Source organism: Hippocampus guttulatus, chromosome 10, assembly GCF_054856545.1.
Source record: "Hippocampus guttulatus isolate MCC_2025c chromosome 10, RoL_Hgut_1.0, whole genome shotgun sequence".
In the NCBI taxonomy this organism is placed as follows: Eukaryota; Metazoa; Chordata; class Actinopteri; order Syngnathiformes; family Syngnathidae; genus Hippocampus; species Hippocampus guttulatus.
In genome coordinates this window covers 8,828,937-8,851,534 of record NC_141270.1, presented here as the reverse complement: position 1 = coordinate 8,851,534, position 22,598 = coordinate 8,828,937, and the positions used below count along the sequence as shown (strand labels likewise).

Genomic DNA, 22,598 nt, shown 5'->3' with positions numbered 1-22,598 from the left:
TCGAAAATAAAGATGAAATATTCATGCTTGTTTTTTTTTTGTGTGTGTTCTCTTCTTTGCAGGGAGCTGAATGGGAACAATCTCACACGCATCACCAAGAGTGACTTTGCTGGTCTCAAATACATCCGAGTTCTGTAAGTTTTGTTTTTGTCCTCCACACTCTCTGACATCACACGCCACCCTCTCAGGCTCCGCCTCTTAAAGGCGCCTGCATGTGCACCGTACGTTCTCTAAAATTATTTTCCTGTAGGTTTTTTTGTGTATGGAGTGGTAAAACCTTTTTTTTTCATTGTCTCTTTATATTTCGGATTTTCACTTATTGTGCAATTTACAGTATCCTCTGTGATAAATAGGGGCTCACTTTATACATTATGGTGAAGCTCACATTACTATGGCATAAATGGAATCATCCACCCGTCTGAATCAGAATGCCTCTACCTGTCCGTCATTGTTCAAATCTACAGGAAGTGTCTTTGCTTTTGACTTTGGTGGAGGTCGATATTTTTGTTCATATGCTACGTTTAGCATTGTAAAAACAGATTGATTGGCAGCCTATAACTTTAGAACAGTATCGTTTGTCTCTATCTGAATGTACTCATGATCGACAAACACAATTGTACGCATAGTCGCAAAGCTCACATTAGCATAAGCTCAGTGAAGTGGTCTTATGGAGAAGTACTCCACAGTACATTAAGCAGCCAAGCGATTGTTGCAGGTCAGGTAATGGATTTCACTCTCTCTTACTGGGAACTGTGTGTTGTAGCATCATTTTATTGTGCCCTCTGTTCCTATAATCACCATGTGCACTGTTTTGAAATTAAAACAGCCTTTGTAACTTCAGGAATTCAAACTTCTTTATTTTTTTTAAAAGCGGCAAGAGAAGCCGTGTAGACATTTAACATGTTTTAAGTGTAATGTGAGCCACACACAATTCCTTCTGGCCCCTTGGAGTCCTATTTTCCAGCGTTTTCGTTCTTCCCCCTCACCACCCCATCCCTCTTGCCTTGTCGACCGAATCTACTCTGTGCCTTGTTCACACTGCTGCTTGTCCCCTCTCATCGTCTGCCCTTGTGTTCCGTCTGCACCATCAGCTACCCCTCCACTTTTAATGTCACCACAAGGTCAGAGAGGTCAGGAAAGACAATAAAATCTCATGTTTCTGTATGCGATGCATGACGCACACATACGCGCACACACATACACTATGCGTGCATGCATGTCATCTACCAAACAGTTGTCCTTTCTTTTAAAATGGGGTCGTCGTCGACATCTAATGCTACTGACCCGTAGGCAACCCTCAAGAGGAACCAAAAAGAAACAGCGGTATATCTTTGCTGTTAGTTGTCTGTGTAACGTCAACATCGCCGACTAACGTCCTCTTTGTCCGGCGCCACATTTAAATCAATAGTCTGTTCTTGCCAGGCGAGACAATCACTTAAAAAAAAAATTAAAAAAAAAAAAATATATATATATATATTCCCCCCCCCCACACATTATAAATATATATATATATATATGTGTGTGTGTGTGTGTGTGTGTGTTTTAAACTTTAGTAAGTCGAAAGTACTGATATTTTTTTCCCCTATCTAAAGTCATGAGTAAGGGATCAAAACTGAATTGCACTTTTTCCTCAATGTTTATGGAGTGCAAACAGTGATTAGCATTTATATTTGATGGCGAGGAAGTACAGACGGCTGAGTTGTGGGAGACGGGAGAGGTGGCCTTCAACATGGAACAGTTGTATATGTAATGAAGGAACACTCTTGTTTCTCCCATAAAGTCTCCTTCTCAAATTTGTGTTATTGTAACACTTCAAAATCATCCAAACCCCATTTTTGGGAAACTAGCTTTGGCAGTGGGCAGGTGAGTAGTGTGCCTCCATGTTTATGAAGACGTTTTCTTTTTTTTCCTTTTTTTTTGCTTTGACTTGTCAGCATAAATTTAAGAGTGCGTGTGGTATGGCAGCAAAACACTCAACTCAACTCAAATCACTTCACAACAAGCAGTAGTTTTGTAGATAGTGAGCAATCCCCTCCTCCCCCACCAAAAAAAAAAAAAAAAAAGAAAAAACACTTCAGTTTCTTGCCACTGCCAGTTTACTGTCAACCTAAACATAAAACCGAGAATTACATGTTGTGTATTTGCCCGATGGCTGAATGCTGATAAACAATGCAAAACACCAACAAATGGGCTAAGAAATGGGACCTGATAAAAATGACACTTTCATTTCTTTTAATGGGGAAAGTTGATTTGAGTTACACATTTTTTGAGTTACGAGCATGGTCACAGAAGGAATGCAATACGTGGTCAAGGCACAGCTGCATTTCAAAAAAATATCCCAAAACAATTATTATTATGCTATCTTTGCTATCCTTGTGACCTTGTCGTAGTGACCTTTTTTTTCAACGGGTCTGAAAAAGTCTTGGTTTCCTTAAAGCTGACCTTCCACCCCTTCCCTGCATTTGGTCTCGTCTCTACCCAACCGCAAGGCCCACGGACCACACCAGAGCCGCGCTCTCTCAGATTGTGTGTGGATACTGCCCTCCCATCCACACCGCTGACCTCTGACCTCCGTGTGTTTGTGAGGTGTTCACTTTGCTTCACCCAAGCGTGAATCCAGACCCACTAACAGAAGTCCCGCCAAGCATACCTCGGATACTTTGACCATCAGGAAAAGTGCCGGTCCATCTTACAGTTTGTAACACTAATACTCCTTTCCCTGCAGGCAGCTGATGGAGAATCAGATTACCGTGATCGAGCGTGGGGCTTTTGATGACATGAAAGAGCTCGAGAGACTGTGAGTACCATCCCGCGGACAGACACTTTTATTATATTTCTAAACCTGAGCTAGTGGGCCCAGGCATTAATTGAGTGTAACGTGACTAACAAGAGGGAGCTGTCCATAAAATGTGGATGGAGTACAAGGCAGTTTCCTGTCATGCCGCTGTGGGCAGATGGTGCCGGGAGCATTACTTGTTACCCGCTGCTCTCACCGCACGCCGAGACCCATGTGGACAGAACCATCACTCCTCAGCAGCTTGTAAACTAGCCCTGAAAAGACATGGGCAAATATGGCCAACCACACCTCAACCGGCACATGAGCAAATCAGTAGTGCTAGCCACATGGAATTGGATGCCGCAGATGACTTTATGGGCACGCGCGGTTAGTGCTCAAACCATAAAAGACTTTCCCTTAATCCGAAACCCACATTAATAATCTCAAATGGTTAGATATACAGCGTTTCCTATCCCCAGACCATCGTAAAAATTCACTGGCAGGTTCTTCGATATTTAAACATAGCCACAAACCCACCAGCGGCTAGGCTAGGGGCTGTGAGGTGGGCAGCGGTGCACACCGTTAATTCCCATGATGCACTGGAGCGCCATCTTGGTCATTCCAAAAAGGTACCAACATCTGTGTTAAACTGTGTGCGCTGTGCATGGCAGAAGCCCTGTCGCTCAGATTTGCAGCCTCTCTGTCACAGCCACTGCATTCACTCCCATGGGCCTCGGGGACTCGGCGGAGAGAGAAAGAGTTGCGGTTTTCCAACAAATTAGCAACAGGCTGTTCCTCATTGACTGAAAATGGTCTATTTGCATATAGCCTGCCAGCCTTGGATGTGACGTGTTTGCCAGTCATTGTTCTAGTCAAGAAACATTGCGTATGGATAAAACTCGCTTCAAATCCACACATGTTCTCACACGCAATTGATGTGTTTCACTTGTTACCAAATGGGAAATTTGGGGAATTGTTACTCCCCGAAAGAGAGCGCTAGATGTAATCCTACCCTAGTGCTGTGTTGTAATGTCACTTTGTAGAGATAATTCACCGTGCTGTCTTTGACTTAGCAGTTTAATTCCCCCTGAACTTTCACGTGGATATTTATGTGACATTCAGGGGAGACTGAAACACAATAGCCCGTGGCTACTCTGATTCGACTGCATCTTGCAGAAATTATTCACAGCTTCCACACACAAGGACACGCACGCACACACACACACACACACACACGCATTCACCGGCTGATCATATCCTCTTGCCTGCCGTAGGCGCCTGAACCGTAATCAACTGCAGCACCTTCCAGAGTTGCTCTTTCAGAAGAACCCTGGCCTGTCTCGTCTGTAAGTAACTGCTGTTTCTTCTTCTTTTTTTTTTTTTTTTTTATTTGACTTCTACCAACCATGCTCCCCCACCGCCTGTTCACATGTCATCTCTCAACACTCTTCTTGCTCTCGTGTGCAGTAACGCCGCTCAGCAAGGTTTCATTTACCACTGTGGGCTCTGGTTTAGTGCGCACAATTAAACAGCAGTCAGACATAAATTTTACTCACTGAACGGCCAGTTGAGGTTTCAATGATCCCCAGTGTTCCTTTCTGGCTTTTGGACTCGTGGGCCTGCATTCCTAATCATCGGCACTGTCTACTAAAGAGAGTGCACTGCTGACAAGGAAATTATGTGTGGCCCAATTGATCTAGGGGTCTGTTCCAATTTAAATAACTGTTGCTGAGACATACTGTATCTGTCTATGGACTGCATCTTTATTCCCTGATGTACACACACATTCGTCCCATGTCGTGAAAACCTCCCACAGTAATGCGTTTTTTTTTTAATCCTCATCGGCAAATATATATATATATTTTTTTGTAGATCTCTAACTTTTGGATAATCTGTGTCCCTATTGCTAGCTGATCGTTCCATCTCACATTATTGCAGTTACCTGCAGCATCTGGGAACAATAAAACTGTGGGTCATGGAAAACGGATTTCTATGCCATCTATTCATGCTGTGTGGTTTTTACTAGCTCGTGATCCTCACCTCAGCCCCCCATCTGCTTACCTTGCGCTTGATGTCTAATACCATCTTGAATCCATTCGATTCTCCCCTTGTAACTGTCTTCACACATCAGCTGTCATTAAGCCAAAGTTGTCCCATCAGGTTTTAGGGCAAAGTGTCATCCGTCAGCTCACTGGCTTGCCTGTCTAGCTAGAATAGACACAGAGCGGGCCGAGGCCCCACAGACCGGCGCACGGCCTTGGACAAGCGTGATTAGTCCATCTGGGGCAAGCGACTGTGCCAACAGCCAGCGAATTGTGCTAACACAGTTCTCCAATCTGACTTCACGCTCATTATTCTAAACTCTGCGCCGGCACATCCTGCACAATGAGACCTTGGTCACGTTGGCTAAATCGATTCACAATGTGTACACCGTCATTTGTTCTTGACCCTTGGCTGAATTAAAGCGAGCCATAATGGGGCATGACGCTTTTCAGGTGTGTTGTATGTTCCTAAGCAGTTAAAACAAACGAGCAGTCCAGACGCGCCGACTTGAAACTAAAACATTGGGACGTCCTTGGTAGATTGGCACAATGATTTGTGCAAGACTTCATGAACAGCGGGAAAAGACAAAGCCTTTTCTTGATGTGTTTCTTAACTCCTGATGTGTCTGGGCCACACTGTGGGTTCTGGTTCTATGTCTGATGCGGTTAGGTTACGGCCTGTCTCACTCCTGCGCGCAGTTTTTAATGCACTTAAAAGGTTCTCCGTTCTCAGGGGAAGGCCTTTTGCTGATTTTTGGTTTTTATCTTTTACTTTAGTCAGAAACAAGCAGGTTATGCTAATGTACCGTACGTTAAATGTACACCTTTGCACTTGCTCAAAGTGTTCACCGAGGCTTGTTAAGGTCTACCTTTCCAATCCTAACAAGGGAGATTATCATAAAAAGTGGTGCGCTCACCCAGATGGTTCTCTTAATTTGAATGCCAAATGTCTTTCTGAACCTTTTTACACTTTTTGCTCTTTGTCTCCATATGACCCTCTGTTGAGCTCAAGCCTGTTTTTAAGCGAGGCTTTAGAGGAGAAAATGAGCAACACACACTCACAAAAATGAGGGTCCTCGGGTTAATGCAGGTATTTGTGCGTGGGATTAATAGGCCAACGGCAGCCAATTTCATAATGACACAATCACAAACCGAAAAAGGTTAGGTATGAACACTTCCTCTATAAAATGTTAACTTTTAACTCCACTCATTGTTTGCATTTCAAACATTATGCTACTGGTGCATGACGCCAACATTTTGGAAAATGTTAATGGCAGACTTTTGTGAGGTTATTTTTGATGGAGGGATAACAGTTGAAATAGAGAAAGCCAAGTGAATAGCTAGCGGGTTACGTTTTGAATGTTCACCTCAAAGAGAAGGAAGGAAAGCGTTCAAGTTTAGTTCGAAGTTGAGAGAGCAACATATCCTGTTTGCCGTAACATCCGGTTCAAGCAGTTGATATTTTAGAACCGTGTTTGAAAACAATCCAAAACAAAAACATTATAGCCATCTCATCATGCAGCCATCCATTGCCTGAAGCACTTATCCTCACTATCGGGTCACGGGCACGCTGGAGCCTATCCCAGCTGCCGTTTGGGCAAGAGCTGGAGTATCTACCCTGAACCCGTCGCCAGCCAATCGCAGCCATCTCATCATGTTTCACTCTAATATGAAACCTTACACCTACAAGAAGTCCAACAGGAACAAAAATACGGACTCTATCCTGCCGTCTGTGTTTGTACAGCTTTAGTTCTTCTGGGAAAACTCTTGAAATGTTGGTGCGTATCTACTTCCCCCTGAACTTCCCTCTGTTTGATAGAACTGAGGTCAAACTCATCCAAACCAAGCATTTACGGAGAAAGCAAAGCACTGTTGATAGAACGATGCTGCACCTGAAAATGGCCCAAAGACAGTAAGATGACGGATCTTCTCCAACTTCTGATTGATTCGTTCATCAATACGGAGGTGTGTGGTTTGTGATTGCTGCCGTCTCTTCCCAGATCTGAGCGATAGGAGACACTGATGCATGTGGGGCCGAGCTGAGATAATTTGAATTGATTTGAGATGATTAGCGGTAGTTAGGCGTTGTTACAAACCGCCCAGTGATGGATGGCAGTTGAGTTCCAGTGATGGGATGTAATGTGAACGGCCACAAAGAGGTGAGAGGCCTGGCGCGCGGGAACATCAGTGACCAATAACGGTGAAAATAGAATCGCATTCATCAATGTTAACAACCTGTTGGCCCCCTTCGCCTCATCCCACTTCCACTACGCTGCACATCTGTAATCTACTCATCTGTGCCTGTAATTAGCGTCTCCTCGCAGTGGGAGAGCAGCAGGAAGTGAGGACCGTGGGACGGTGGGGGGAAAGGTGAGAGTACTTGGCGTATAGTGGAGAACAGTTAGCCGAGGAGACGCCCCGGAGCGATGCGGCATCTGGTTTAAGGTCAGGACAGGTTTCTGGGGGAAGTGGAGGTGAAGGTTGTTGCTTGTTGTTGCCACAACACAAGATTGTCGGAAGCGGCATGTTACACGCTGGGTGAGGGTTTGAGAGGTGAGCTTTCACCTTGGATTTCTCCTCGGGAGGTACAAAGGGCGGGCGGGGAGTTGTGTACTTGTCTACCAAAGGCGGGATTAGAAAATCCGAGAGGGCATGTCTTAATCGTCCTTAAGATCCTTTTTCCATCTTTCATTTTCATAGTGTAATGCCTGGTGACAGGCATCTTGACATCCACTAAACCCAAGCACACGGCAGGAAATACATACATACTGTAGATGCGGGCACATAAAAGAAAGAATAAGGGCAATGCAAATAACACCAATTAGACAGAGAACGACCTTGTAATTACATTTCCATGGGCTAATGTGTATTTCGGCGTCGCCCATGAGGGAATGATGTTATTTCTGGCGTTTAAGATAACGGCGTAAACGATGTGTTGCGGAGTTCTATGGGAGAAGTGTTTCTGTTTGTTGATTGCTGAGGGAAGGAAGACTACCCAGAAAAAGTGGTGCGCTCTTTCATTAACACTATAAACCATCCAACTGTCACCTGACTGCTGCTTTGCTTTTGCTTTCGGTGTGTTCCTTAGCTGCAGGTTGGCTTGGAGTCAGAAAATCAGCGTTCAGGCTTTGACGAGATGAAAAGAATTAAATCGCTGCGTCTGGTGCTGTTCCTGGTTGTGAGCCGGGCAGAGCGTCAATGCTCAAAACTTGTCTTGCTGTTTCCTTCTCTTTGTCTCTGCTGATGAATGACCCGCCTCAGTGAGCCCGGGTCCCTCGGAAGATTGTTTGGACCCCGATTTTGCCAGACGTCTCCATGGCAACTCATCTCCCTCAATCGCTTTCAGCGTGCCCTCTTGATTAAAATGGCCCGCCTCACATCTGTCCGGCATCAAACTTTCACTCCATCGGAACGTTCTTACGCTGAGCCGTTTTAGCGGCGATGACAGTTTCCAAAAAAGACTGCACATGCTGAAATTAATTGCAACGGACTGATTCAGGTTTTGGTGGCTTCAGTGGAGAGGTTGAGGAGGGCTCCCAGTGAAAAAAAGCAGTCATCTCTTGCCCAGCTTCCCTCCTTGTCAACCATTGGCTCATACTGTACATATGCAGCCCATGGTGAGTGAAACTGTCAATTTAAGGTGTTTGAGTTTTCGCAGCAGCATGAAATTCCTGACCTGGCGGCTGACCAAACCATCCAAGTCAGATATTAACTTCTGGCTCTTGCACTTCTTCCTGCCCCTGTCCTTGTCAGGTGGTAAAAGTGGCTTTTACGGCTTGTCGCTGTTTGCTTTACGAGTCCAGGGCGTACGTGTGTGTGTGTGAGAGCGGGAAGGAAACACAGACTAAACCATGTGAAGTGAGCGGAAGCCAAAAGGGGGTAATTTAAAAACCACTACGCCATTTGAAATATTCACCACTTCAGCACAAGGGGAGCAAGAGAGGAGAAAAGAAACGGACAAAGTGAAGGCAGAACGGTTGAAATATCCGAAACAACAGTGTTTACATTTGCTGACGATTCTGTGTCCGTCCTCATGAATAATTCAAGTGGTGCATTGAGGATGATTCAATATTCACACTAAAGCACAAGGCACATCAATGCTGTTTAGGGTGTCCGACTTCTGCAACGCGCTGCTCTACATATGCACATGGATGTCAGCCTTGACGGTCTGCAAACCAAGACACACACACACACACACACGATAAGCCACAATGACCGTCAAATCATACGTGTGAGCCGTGTGTGTGTCTGTGTGTGTGCGTGTGTGTGTTTGCGCATTTATTCCCTGCGTCGGGGGACTGGCCCGGTCATTATGAATTGATATAACATGAATAAGACATCACAGTGTGGTCCAGATCCGTCATGAGTAGACACCCACAGGGATTTCACTCCGCGAAGCTGCCCAAGCAGGGCCTGCTTGTCCTCCTCTCTGCTCCCACTGCTGACAGTTCAGACTGGTTGGCAACGCTCGGTCCAGATTGGAACTGACACTCAGAGGACATAACACACACACACGCTCCTTGGTATCTCTCGGCATGTGGAATGTGACTAACTGGCCAGGAATAACAGCTATTTTTGGTGCAAACTAAGTTGCCGTAGTTGTGAGAGTACAGACGATCTTCCTCGGTTGAATGTAACCACTTTTGGCATGCGAGTCCCAAAAAATGCTCTCTTACATTTGGAGGCATTCTTACTTGGAAATTGCATTCATCTATTCCACAGTTAAACTGTCGCCGTCATAAAAACTGTAACGTGGGAAATGATGAATGGTCGTATGTGTAAAAATAAATGAATCACTGTAATTTTGTGACTTTAACACTCCGTTTATGACATAAAAATGGGCTGTCGTAAAATTGCAGTCAGGCCTAATTTTTAGCATTCCGAGTTTTCACAAGTGTACAAAGAATTTAATCACTAAAATGATGACAAGTATTCTGATTTCTCCGTATTTTGTTACGGCCAGTTGCCATATGTTCCACTGTTAAGAGTAAGTCCAAAATGATCCGGAGAGGATTTTTGTGCTAAGTTTACTTGAGTCAAAAGATGTAAAATATAACAACATATATATTTTTGTGTGACAAAATCATCTACCGTACCATCTATTGTATTTACCGTTATTTTGATGTGGGTGGAGTTGTTTTAGCTCTGTTGCTACACAAATGTAGCATCGGGGCCAGTAACACAACAATAATCACTTTCCTTTTACGTCACCCTTGTGCCTCCTCACTCTCCAGGCATGACTAATCAATTAATGCTCATTCCAACTGTTGCACAAATGTAACGGTTGGTTTAAATGTGGGTTGATTGGCAACACTTGGGGACTGTGAGTTGGGCGCCAGGCATAAGAGATCACCGTTATTTTTCACCGGTCAGTCGTGAACCCATAAAGCCAAAAAAAAAAAGCACCCTGAATAGAGTCAGCTATGCCGACGTTTCACTTGAGTTGGTAGTCTTAATGGGGTGTAGTCTCATTTGTGATGGGTCATTCCTGGCTGATTGCATCCGTCCAGCTCGTTGCAGCGTCAGTTGAAAAACATGTCATTAAGATCAGCGCCATCGCCGCCGGATTATAACCGAGAGGCGTTGTCGGTGAGGATCTTAGGGCGAGCACTGACTGAACTGTCGGTACGTAATATTTAATTAGGGCTTGAGACTCCCAAGTGCATTGCTGGATGTATTCCAGGTAGACACTAAAAAACAGCTTTCCCTCAACCAGGTGGAAAGGGGCCTATTGTGCTCCCGTGCAGTATTTGTAATCACCAACAATTACATCACTCCACCTCACCCAAATTTAGGAAAATGGCTGCCCATTTTGTCCTGTGCTCCCCTCAGAATTTTAAAAAGATGCCTGTGAGAAATGTATTCGGTAGCAATGTGTGGGATTTATAATGATTCATTTTTTGTACTTTTTCGTTGTGAGCGCATCACACAAAGAAAAACGCTGTAAGGGGAGTGGCTCAAAAGAATGATTTCGTCGCTTGGGGAAAGCCTGGCATTAGGAGAGAGATTTGGGGATTTTTATTCGTATGTGTGTGTAATGAGGGGTTTTAGACGCATCTCTTGATCCTCTTCCCTATGGCTATACTCTCTCACTCTCTGTCTGTGGGTCTCGCGTTCATTCTTAAGACTTCAGTCCCTTTGTTCTTCGCACTCCACAGGCCCTGCTGTACCTTTTAGTCCGAAGACAACCTAAATGCAAGCGTTAGATCATGCCGTTGAAAGCTGAGAAGGGGCAAAAGGTTTGCAGGAAACGCTTGAGCCAGGGAAGTCATCTTCACCCTTTTTTATAGGCCAGTGTAAACTGTACGTCTAAATCGTACGAAAGAAAAGTTGTCAGCACGACAAACCTTCACGGCACATTTTCTTGCTGTGTGTGTTTGTGTGTGTGTGGAGAAACATGTCATGTGCAGGGTTTTCCTTTCATACTATACTAATAGAAAAACACAGAGAGCAGAGAAAATGAGAGAAGCCTTCCGTATTGATAGTGAAGATACTGCTGGCAGTCAGAATGATGAAAAACTAACGGTAAACTCAAATTCAAACAGATGAATCAAGGTACAACTGCATTCAGTCAGATAAGCGTATCTATGCTTGAGTGGAGTGAGGAAAGAGCAAAACGAATCGCCGGATGGATGTGAAGGTGATGGCGTGTGACAGAGGCAGCCAATAAATACTGTGCGGATTTAGCAAATGGACTTGGCAGACAGGGCAAAAGAAGCAGAGCGATGGACATACAGAAGAAGGATTGGTTTCCTCCGCAGACTTTGAAAGGCTTCTCATCTGTAGAGGACGAGGGAGCCCGGTCCACCTGCAGAGGAGCATTAACCAAAAGGTCCATTATCACTTCAAAGGTGGACTCTGCCAAAGGTTGCCTGGGTGACACGATGGCGGATAGCACAAAAACATGCAGCGTTAAGACTAGAAAGCCTCCCTGTCCCCTCTTTTTAATATACCCCACTTCCTTGCTGTCATCTTCCCTGCCGTACTTTCCTTATCACTTCCCCCGTCCTCGCCTTCTACGATTCCCTCCCGGTGTCTTATCTGTATCTTCGACACCTGGCTGCCCTGCATGGCTGCCAAGCCATATATGAGCCTTATTTCATTCATCTTCCCCCTGGCTGGATTTCTCCATCTTTTGGCTTAAAAAAATGGCCTGGGGACTGAAGTTTCTGACGAGCCCCAGGTTGTGGTAATGAGATTGCAGGCGCTTTCATGTGGAGATCAAGCCGATGGGTGGGGAGGGGGGGGGGGGGGGGTGGCGTTAAGGTTTTTGGTGCTGGTGTTAGTGGAGTGGATTTTCCCAGCACAGGACTTCAGAGTGGGAAATCGGTCAAGCCGGCTCAATCCAGCGCGGCGATATGTGGACAGTTCCCATGAAGTCAAGACGACCTCAGCATGACACACAATACCTTTAAAGAATGGAACAAATCATTGTAGCATTCCGCTGTCCAACCCAATATATTTCCTGATATTTACAACCTCAGAAGGTCAGACGCTTCAAGCAGGACAACAGCATAAGCCAGAAATCAATGGCAGGCACAGACTAATACACATTTTCTTCTATTTCTCTCACTTGCTCGGCGGAAAAGTCAACTCATAAATTCACCATGAGAATAAGTAGTACCCAGGGACAAAGGCAGATTGACTCGGGGTATATTTGAACAGGCGGGTGCTCTTTGATTTGACTTTACCCAGTAGAATCAATGCCACTCCCTAAATCCCCCATACCCAGGCCCATTAAATCCTCCCAAAAGCAAGCTATGAATGTGTGTGTGTGTGTGTGTGTGTGTTATGGAAAGGGAGGAGTTAATCCGTAATGCCGAGCCACACAGCATCACTGCCCCCTGCCCCTGACACCTTTATTAAACCCACAGGAAGGGAATTACCTTGAACTTGCATATATTTGGACCCTTCCCTAACCTCAGGATGCAACATGTTAGTTTGAAATTTTAGGACATGGCACTTGCTCTATTATGTTTTCGAACTGCTCGATACAAACTTTCCTGGACCCAAACAAGGTCCACAAACATGCACGACCTCGCCAGTAATTGGCTGATGGAAAATTGTGAGTCCTACCTTGGCATGCAATCCATAAATGCAGTGCAGTATCTTGCCGGAATTCCAAATGTTCCGGTCATAATTGGGAAAGAAAAATTCTTGTCAAAGGCCTTTGTCAACAGTATGTTATGATGAGTGGCTGGGTCTTAACATTTGACAGAAACGTGTTTTTTTTTCCATAAACTTACCCTGTTTAAGATCAACACAGTCCAGGAAAGGAAACTAGACAGCCTCAAAAATGTTGAAATTTGAAATCAAATGTTCCCATAGGAGAGGATGAAAACAATAACAATCGCTATTATAAAACCACATACAGGCCATTTTAAGTCACATTATCGATATGTATATGCTGACATGTAAAAAGTACAGCCAGTCGGTCTGTGTGTTATTCACAGGAAGTAAAGGGATATGCCCAAGTTCCACTTCATCAAGCTGTTGTAAAAGAGAAGGAGGTCATTCATGGCTAACAAAGACTTTTCGCGTGAGCAAGCTAACAGACAGCCCTTTGCTTTCTCAACACACTTTTTACCCATTTTATTTCTCCTCTTATCCGTCGGTGCCCCCGTTTTCTCTCAACTCTTTGTCATAGGTTAATTGGTTGAACATCTTTGACTGATCCAGACTAACCCACTGGAGGAATTTTGGCAACGCAAAATGGCAGCCGGCCTCATCAAATTTGGATCCACGATAAATACCTCGGCGAAACGACGACAGCTTGACTTTTCTCATCGTCTTTTAATACTAAAGCTTTAATCGTTTCTATGGAAACTGGATTGGCAGAGTGCTGTTGTTCTGTCCTTAGGCAATCTCACCCTCATCCAACTTCCTACCTGTGGTTGGGGATATAAAAAGATAGCGTTGCATCGGAGTTAACACATTCACTCTGCAAAGTTTTCTCGAAGTGCAACAGTCCAATTAAATCTTCTTGGCGAGATTCTCGGAAAATGGAATACAGTATTCTTTCTGCATATACAGGGTGGAATTTTTTTGTTGTTGGTTGAGCGAGCGCAGCAAAGTTAACCAGTGATGGTCAGTTGGGTTAAGAAAGCACAGCCTGGTTTCCCGAGCAGGCACCCTCATTGTGACATGGTTAAAGACGTGTCCCAACACCATTCCCATCACCCCCCCCCCAATCCCTCCACTCCTGTCCCTCCATCCCTCCCTCTATCTCCAGAGAATTGCTTGCCCTTTCGCTCAAGCCATTCCGTCTCCTTGGAGCTCATTGTTCCCGGTTGCTAGGTGATAGCCGGGGCCTCATTTGGTCACCTTGGATACAGGGGGAGGCCTGGGTATTTGGTAAAGGGTCAGGACTGCCAGAGGTGACGTGAAGGTGTGTGTGAGTCGACATTTATGTACATTGTTAGCCATCAAAGTGTTTGTGTGTGTGTGTGGGGGGGGGGGGGGGGGTAAGGCGTGACAGAACGGGTGCAAAAGTGTCGGGTGTGACCAACCCCTCCTACGCCATTTATTAGCTTATTCAGTCACCCACTCCCCTGCTCACAACCAGGCCGGGCCAAGAGGCAACGAAGCTGTCACGCAACCGTTTTGGGGGAGGAGCAGCAAACATAATTACTGTACATTATATCCTTCCAAAGTGGATACTAGAATGGTACTTGATGGAGCAAGGCCCTCAACCAAGCAAATAGTGTTTTAAAAAAAAAACAAAAAAAAACGGAAGGGTGGAGGGGGGGAAGGTGGAGCGCTGTATTTGTTTATTAAGCCCTCTGTTTGTTGGTAGCAGGCTACTTCCTGGTTGAAAGAAGCCGATGTAAGATAAGGAGCAGTGCCGTTTTTGACTCTTTGTCATTGTTGGTCTGGAACTTCCTGTTGTGTGAGGTACGATGTAACATAATGGGACTGGACAATTTTTATTTATTATTATTTTTTTTAATTTGAGTGGTCGGAATTGTTCCATCATGGGGAAATGGTGATCCGCCCGATTTGTGTTTGTCCATCTGGCTACTTTCTCGTTTACTGAGTTCGATGAGTGGACCTTTCCCCTTTGTTTTTTTTTTTGTTGTTTTTTTGTCTTTTTAATTCTGGTGTCAGGCCTTCCATTGTTCATTAAAACAAGACAATGAAATCCTTGAGCAAAAAGATTAGTGGACAATTTGTGTGTTTTACAATATTTGTATGGTGCAGTGTTTACATTTGTTTGTTTAAAAAAAAAAGTCCTGGTTTGTGGAGGACCATGCAAGATGTTGGAACGGTTGGTTCCATTTTTGATTATTTGGGCGAGGGAGAAAGGTTCCAGTGTGTCTCAAATAGCAAATATTGACTACTAATTCCTCGAACATATTTTTCTTTGTCTATCTGAATCCAAAACAATATGTCTCTCTATGTCTGGAAGAACCCAGCGATCACTGTAATGAGTAGACTTCATGTTTTTGGGTGTTCGATACTGTTTGTGGGAGTCACACCTGCCCCTTGTTTTCATCTCTGCCTCTCTCTCCTTCTCTTGTTTCCATCCATGCTGAGCCCCTCTCACTCTTTTAAACACCCACCAGGGGATAGACTCTTTGTCAAGCAGCCCTTCTGAATTCCCATCCACAACCGTCAAGCCGGTGTCGGTCTTGAAGAGTCCTGGAGTGCCTTTCATGAACCTCCACCACAACAGCGCACATTCTCACACTAACCTACGCTGTTCTTGCCAAGACTGAAGTACACATTGAAAGAGTACAAGTGGTGCAGTGAACGATATAGAAGCATATTTGACCAAATCGATACCTATTCAAAAGTGATGTGTTCTTCTGTTTAGATTGACCAAAAAAAAATCCCTCAAACATCTAAAATAACAGAATGTCTTTGGGGAAGAGAGGAGATTGTTCTCACTCGAATTCCATGTTTTATTCCATTTTCACTTCCTGTTGGTGTCATTGCCAGATGTCTTCTGTCTACATTCTTTAATGCTCATTTTTCTTCACTGTTGCATCAGTCAGCCCTTGGAGCAAAACCTTTAATGAGCGTGCTTCTCTTCATTCAGTTTCACTGATGATGAGAATAACTCAACTCGTTGTGTTTTTTTTTTTTTTTGGTGAGTCATTGCTGTGTATTCATGTCTTTCATCCAACTTTTTAGCACACATGACATTTGAGCTTTACATCTTTCTTGCGCCCTCTCATTTGTGCGCAATGATCGATCACATTTCTTCTGCGTCAATCTCTGTGGTTCTCTCCAGAACTTTTATTTGTCCTTAAGTGTTGCCACGTATGAATGGCGCCTCCGTCTTATAAAAGATTGCCTTTCAACTGCTGCCATGTGTTCTCGAACACTTGTAATGAGTCAGGTGGAATGTACAAAGTAGTGTCCTCACCAGAGTTATAGCCGATGACAGATTCCAGAAGCATTCAACAAGCCCGTGCCACAAAGAATAACTGACTCATTTGGAAAGTCAGTTTTTTCTGAAATATCTCAACGGTTTTGCTACATGATACAAATTGTTGTGGTCATAACACCATCAGTGGTCGACACAGCAAAGTTATTTGCGTTAATTTTTCCTGACACAAACCACTGGCAGTGACTCCATACTAGCTGAGAATCAAACGTCTGACATCTGAGTGAAAGGCACGAGCCACTACACTAACCGGTACTGATACCAATATGTAGGTATTTCTTTTTTTACTTATGAACATAATATTAATGTCCTCAGATGCATATGGTAAATGTAATGCAAATTCATGTCACTGGACACAGAAAATCCGAATCAAAGTCCTTTTTCTGTGCTAAACATGGATTCACAGAAGCAACGCTGCTCCTCAGTTATCCCCATGAATTCTGGTGATCATCTCCAACTATCTATCCAGTCAAAATGTTTTAAAGTTGTGTCCTATCAAGCCAACAGCAATAGAAAAAGAGCAGGAAGAAAAAAAGGTTAGCAGAACCACGAGGCACAATTCCCAACTGCAAATCTTATAACATGTACAACAGATGACTAAACGAGGAATCTTTTATTCTGCAAGGGGAGATACGCATAGTCGCAGGATTAAGACGAGCAAGTTATTAATAGCGTCCGAAACACAGACTGTAGTTGAGTTGGCATTAATGCGATGTTGACCCCGATTGTGCCGTCTACTGCTGTGACTGCGTCTTTTGTTGGTGGAGGGCTAACCTTTCTTTGTACCCATCTTCGGTCCGGTAACCTTGCTTTGTGCGACTGTGTGTCTTAGATTGTAGTGCGACCGCCCCTCTCCATAAATCACTGTCAGATTCCAACTGCACAAAACAAAGCGCTCGCCCAAAGATCGAATATTGTTGACGCACATGTCGGTGCATCTTTTTCCGTTCGGGCATGTGCGTCGAGCCCTTGGCCCTTCATTAACCGGCAGCAAGCAGAGTTGATAGAAATTCATTTAAGTGTGGGATGGGTGCGTCTTCTTCAGATGAATATTGCAGGAGATGTCGCGCCGGGTGACACAACAAGCCATCGATTTCAAGGAGACACTTGGGTGGGTGGGGGGGGGGGGGGTGATGGGGGGGCAAAAAAAGTTCGAGGGAATGAGGTTGATCGCTGGTGCGTGATGGAATAAACTGCTGAATTTCTGTCACTGCATGTGCGTTTGTGTCCCACACGGGGGGGGGGGGGGGCACGATAAATAAATAATGAGTGAAATGAGAGCAGCTCTCCATGGATCTTTTTCACGAGAAGTGACTGTTTACAACACAACACACAACTCAACCCCCCCCCCCCCCCCCACCACACACACGCAATTTCAGGACACGCTACATTCACACTATTGGAGTATACAGACATTCTCCTTTCAAGGAACATGTCTGAAATGTAAGGCTAGAGCTCCATATATACACTGACATTGATTGAGACCTTCTTTCACAATGTCCAGTCCCAAATATATCCATCCATTCAATGGCATTACTTCACGATGAAAACATTCACAGGCTGCTGTAAAGTGTGCATGCCAAAGCAACAGGTGGCGCTATGACACCTCGCTCCCTAAGGCACTTTTAGGCATTTAAAAGCATTTGCAGGAAAAGGGAATCAAGGGCAGCAGTAATTGGGGTTGCTTGGTTTACAACGTTTAAACATTTCTCTTTTTGCTTTTTTAATGAAACACGTTGTATTCAAGGGGAGACTGGGGGCATTTAGAAAATGGGCTGCTGCAGCAATGAGGAGACTCTGGAGTATCTTATAAATCTGATTCACCAATAACGTTTTGGTCACCTGCCTGATATCCATGGCTGACTCGCTACTTGGAAAAGTACCAATGCAAAAGCCTCTCTGCAGAATCAGGCCGAGGAGGTACCATCAGTACTTAACTCTGCATTCCATCCACATTGACGATGATCGGAAACAGTGAGGTGAAGGCTGAAGCGCGCACACACAAGCATGGATATAAATGTCTTCGTTGTGCCGAGGACGAGGAGCTTTAGTGAGCTCAGCGGGGTAAATACAGTGATAAAAGGAGGATTTGGCGCGACGATTGCAATGGAAGGAAGCGGCGGGGAAGGAAGAGAATTTATTCCTAATATCCCTGCAGGCCCAGACATGACAGACGCCCCGAGGCTTGTAACCAAACAGCGAGAGCGGCGCTGACTCACGGGTTCCTGTTCTCGCTCTGCGGGCTGTCCTAACACATCATCGCTTCCCTTGGGAAAGGCAACCTTCTCCTCTGGAGGAGATGGCGGGCCCACCCTGCAGACAAAAACCTGACCTTTTTCTTGAAGCAATAGTGTCGTACACGATCCATGAATGAAAATGGAAGTGTGAGAGGGCGGAGGTGGTGCTCATGAGACAAAGTGAGGGATTTGTAGGTGTCAAGAAGAGACCGTGTGAAGATTCATTCATTTTTTTTTTTAAACTTTGCATTTCTAGGCAACTGAGGTGTCAAGAAGAGACCGTGTGAAGATCCGTTCTTTATTTTTTTTTTAACTTTGCATTTCTAGGCAACTGAATAAAGGTGAAAAAGAAAGGAAACAACAAACTGGAATCACGATTAGAGGGAAATATGGAAAATGGCTCGACGTTAGGGAAGACAACTCTGGAATGCTGCAGCGGTTTTAATTTCAGAGATGGAATCGTCTTTTTAAATATTTACAGTACAAATGAGCAGTGTGTGTATGCATGGGTACAGACAGACGTACCTGCGTGTATGGATGTGCCTGTTCCTGTGTATAAATTGTGAGGAGTTCAACGCTGGTTTTGTCATGATGCCAGCTGGTTGGTATTTAGCTAAAGCCGTCTTTCGTACAAACAAATCTTGCATCGAGCAATAATTTGACATTGAGTTGAACTATATTGGAGTAAAAAGATTATTATTATTTTTAATTTCTAGTCAAGGCAGCTAGTACAAAACAAGTTTTCCAGCCGAAGCAGCCAAATTCGTAATGCGTAAACCTCCACCAAGGCTAAGCACTAACCTTAATTTGGCTCTTCACTAGTCATAGTAAAGCTTCGTAGATGGAAGTGGGCTTCACACATGTGTCACGTGTTTTGAAAATGTCAAGAAATATCAAAATAATGAGTTACAAAGATCATTATCCAGATGTCCATCAAGAATAATTACACATTCTAATAAAAAATAAATAAAATAAAATATAACTACATTTACACATGAAAGTGAATTAAAAAAAACTATTCAAAAAATAAACGTGTTCTCCAACTGGGTCAAAAGCAAAGCAACAAAGCTTTAAGATGATTTTGAAAATACATTAGTAAACATGTAAATATAACATCATATTCCCAAAACTAATGACTTGGCTTTTTTTTTCATTAATTTTAGACAACACTAATAACTGAGCCAAATACGGAATATATTTTATTCGTTAGTAATTAATTGTGTGAATAATTTTGCATGATCTGTTCAACTGAGGATGAAAGCAATTTTAGCACAAAGATAAATTGGCAGACGTAATGAACAGGGATATAAAGAAGACATGGTTAAGATCCTTTTATCAGGAGATCATCGATACTAGTAAAATGTACACAAATGCAATTTAAGATATCCTTTATTTGTCCCACACTGGGGAAATTTACAGTATACAGCAGCAAATTTGGGGGGGGGCAGAAAGAAGAAAAACAAAGTGTTTGCAAGCACAAAAATAAATGTAGATAAAGAGAGCTGTACACAGTTCAATATAAGTGCAATATAAATATAGACATTGATATATATATATATATATATATATATACGCATATATGCAACTGGTATAAGGTTCAATTTAAACCTAGAGAATTATTTTATGTACAGTAAATCACAGGACCTCCCAACTGCTGTTTCATTACTACCATTCCCTTCCTTTGCTGACTGACTTCTACCTAATAATGAGGCATCTGGTATCCATTTCTACGTACGTTACCAAAAATGGTTCCTTGATCTATAAAGTGCTTTGTGCATACTCTTGATATTGTGGATGATGAGGAAAAGAAAGCCGATGGTTTGCTGCTTCAGTTATATTGTGACTTACTTTGACTTGCTGGCGTGAGTTCGATGAGATAACGGGGCCATCATCTATAAGACGTTAACCGTGGAATGACAGGATGTGCATAAACGGGCAGACGATGTGACCGTTTGTGCGCACGAAGCCGTGGAAAGGAAGTCAGGAGGCTGGGGGTTAAGTGTGGCAATATCCTCCTGGTTTTAGGCCGCATGTGCGAAGGGGCGACTTTCTCACTTGTCAAAAGGGTGGCAAACAATCTCCCGGCAAGGATGCGGGGTGTCATTTTTTTCTTTCGGCTGGCCCGCATTGATCTGTCAGTGACAAAGTTAATGAGCGTGGACATGCGGCACAAAGTCTTGCCACAAAGACATCAAAGTGCCGCCGCAGTGACTGACCTGCTGTGAGACTGGCCCTCGGGCAGACCCCCGGGCTGCTTATGAGCCAGCAGGAAGTGTGGGGGGTGGGAGGGCTCTTGGCACCACGTGTAAGAAGTTCCTCCAGCCACCGTGTCTGCTAGACAAACTTGAAGTATTCTCACACACTCGTAGTGGATTTAGGATGTGTTTGAGGCCGTAAGCGGGATTCATCGGAGAGCTGCAGCCATTCTGGAGGAGTCAATAGGATTCCTGCTCTATGCTTGTGCTCACTGCCGACTGCTTGGGAACTTGTGTGTTCACACACACACACACACACACACACACACACACACACACACACACACACACACACACACCACAGATGCAAATCTCTAGCTTGCTACTTGGTAAACCATCGGCTAGTTGGCTTTTCTTTTCACTCTGTCAACAGTAAATAAGAGAAGAGGGGCCCAAAAGCAAAGTCCGAGCGCAAATATTAGCCTATGCAGACAAAGGCATTCCAGACGGAATTGTCACTCTCACTCGCTCATCCTTGAAGTTCCATCCTCCTGCCTGCCTTTATCTCCATCCAAACCTTCTCAAATGAGAATGAGGAATCTCAGCCCTGTGTGACCTAAGTGGGGTGTGTTGTGTAAATACATTCAAATGGACTCAACTCAGTTGATGAAATTACTTGTGGACTTCACGCAGCGCAGAAAAGAGTGTGGTTAAACCAGCCAATGCCAAACAATTAAATTTACAAGTGTACAAATTAAGTCCTCTAAATAGCTAAAAATCAAGCCCTTGTCCCCTCTCTCAAACACATGGACATGTCCACTGAATGTGTGAACCCGTGCCCTGCTGAAAATTGGATGCTACTTCATCTAGCATTTTTCTTATGCCTACTCATAGGGCCAAAAAAAAAATCCCTCTTAAAGTTTCTGGTGATCGGACAAAAGTCCACCGGATTGTCACAAGGCTTTCCAATAACTAAGCAACTCGCAATTGCTTGTACTCCAGCTTCCTCATACTCGCCCTCCCCCTGTCTGTCATCTTCCTTAACGCGCAGCCTCTGAAAGTTCAGATGTCATCCTCATCCTTGTCAGGAGACCTCTAACGGATCGGTCACGCTCGGGGCCCTCCCAACCCGACTCCCAGAGCTGGGGTGAAAGGTCACGGCTAGGTTGAGATAGTGAGCCCGGGGATGGAAACATCCGCTCGGCTACGCCTGCGGCGTGGATTATTTTCTCTGCAAACACCTCGTTGCATCGGCAGAAAGCGCAGCGGTAGATTACAGCAAACAAAATAAATAACAGAGTTCAGCCACGGGATGTAACGTTGTCAGGTAAGCATACAAACGTGCTCCCGCACCCACACATACACACACCACCATGTCTGGCATATCCATCACATCCACTCGGGGGCCTTGAGAGGACACCTATGCAGACCATACAAAAATGTGTGTGTGTGCGTGTGAATGTGTGTGCCTCAGTTGTGATGAATTCGAAAGCGATCGTGTGATCTATTGCTGTTCAAAGAAACAAAAACCAAATGTATGTGCGGGTACAAGGCGAGTCAACACACATGATGATGTATGAGAGTCAGACAAACTTTCTCTTTGAGCGCCCCATGTTCTTGACTTGTGGTTTTCTGATTCTTGCTGGATTTCAAAGCTGTTTTTTAATGCCTTTCTTTTCATGATATGCTTCTGATATGTAAGTCAGAATCTCATCTGGCAGCATTTATTCTGCCACTGCAGATTGCTTCTCATTTGACTGTTTTGACCCTCCTGCATCTTTGTTTGGGCCCAAGTGTGCGGTGCAAAGGCCCTCTGGCCCTCTGGAAATGGCTTTGTTTTTTTGTTTTTTTATAAATCATTATTCTTTGGACAAATCATTCTTTTGAGGGCTTTTCCGTATTTAAACAAATGTTCATCCGAGAAAAAATGTACACTTGGTTGTGGTTTCAATTGCG

The 22,598-nt window shown here is 44.2% G+C and overlaps 1 protein-coding gene across 7 annotated transcripts in view; it reads left to right on the top strand.

Annotated features, from left to right (window-relative positions):
* Positions 1 to 22,598, top strand: part of slit1a (slit homolog 1a (Drosophila)) — a 92,128-nt gene that overhangs the window by 11,275 nt on the left and 58,255 nt on the right. For all 7 annotated transcript variants that reach the window (XM_086122212.1, XM_086122210.1, XM_086122207.1 and 4 more), the window contains exons 2-4: positions 63 to 134; positions 2,726 to 2,797; positions 4,051 to 4,122. In XM_086122212.1, coding sequence (XP_085978338.1) covers positions 63 to 134; positions 2,726 to 2,797; positions 4,051 to 4,122 — 216 coding nt within the window. The remainder of the gene's footprint in view (positions 1 to 62; positions 135 to 2,725; positions 2,798 to 4,050; positions 4,123 to 22,598) is intronic.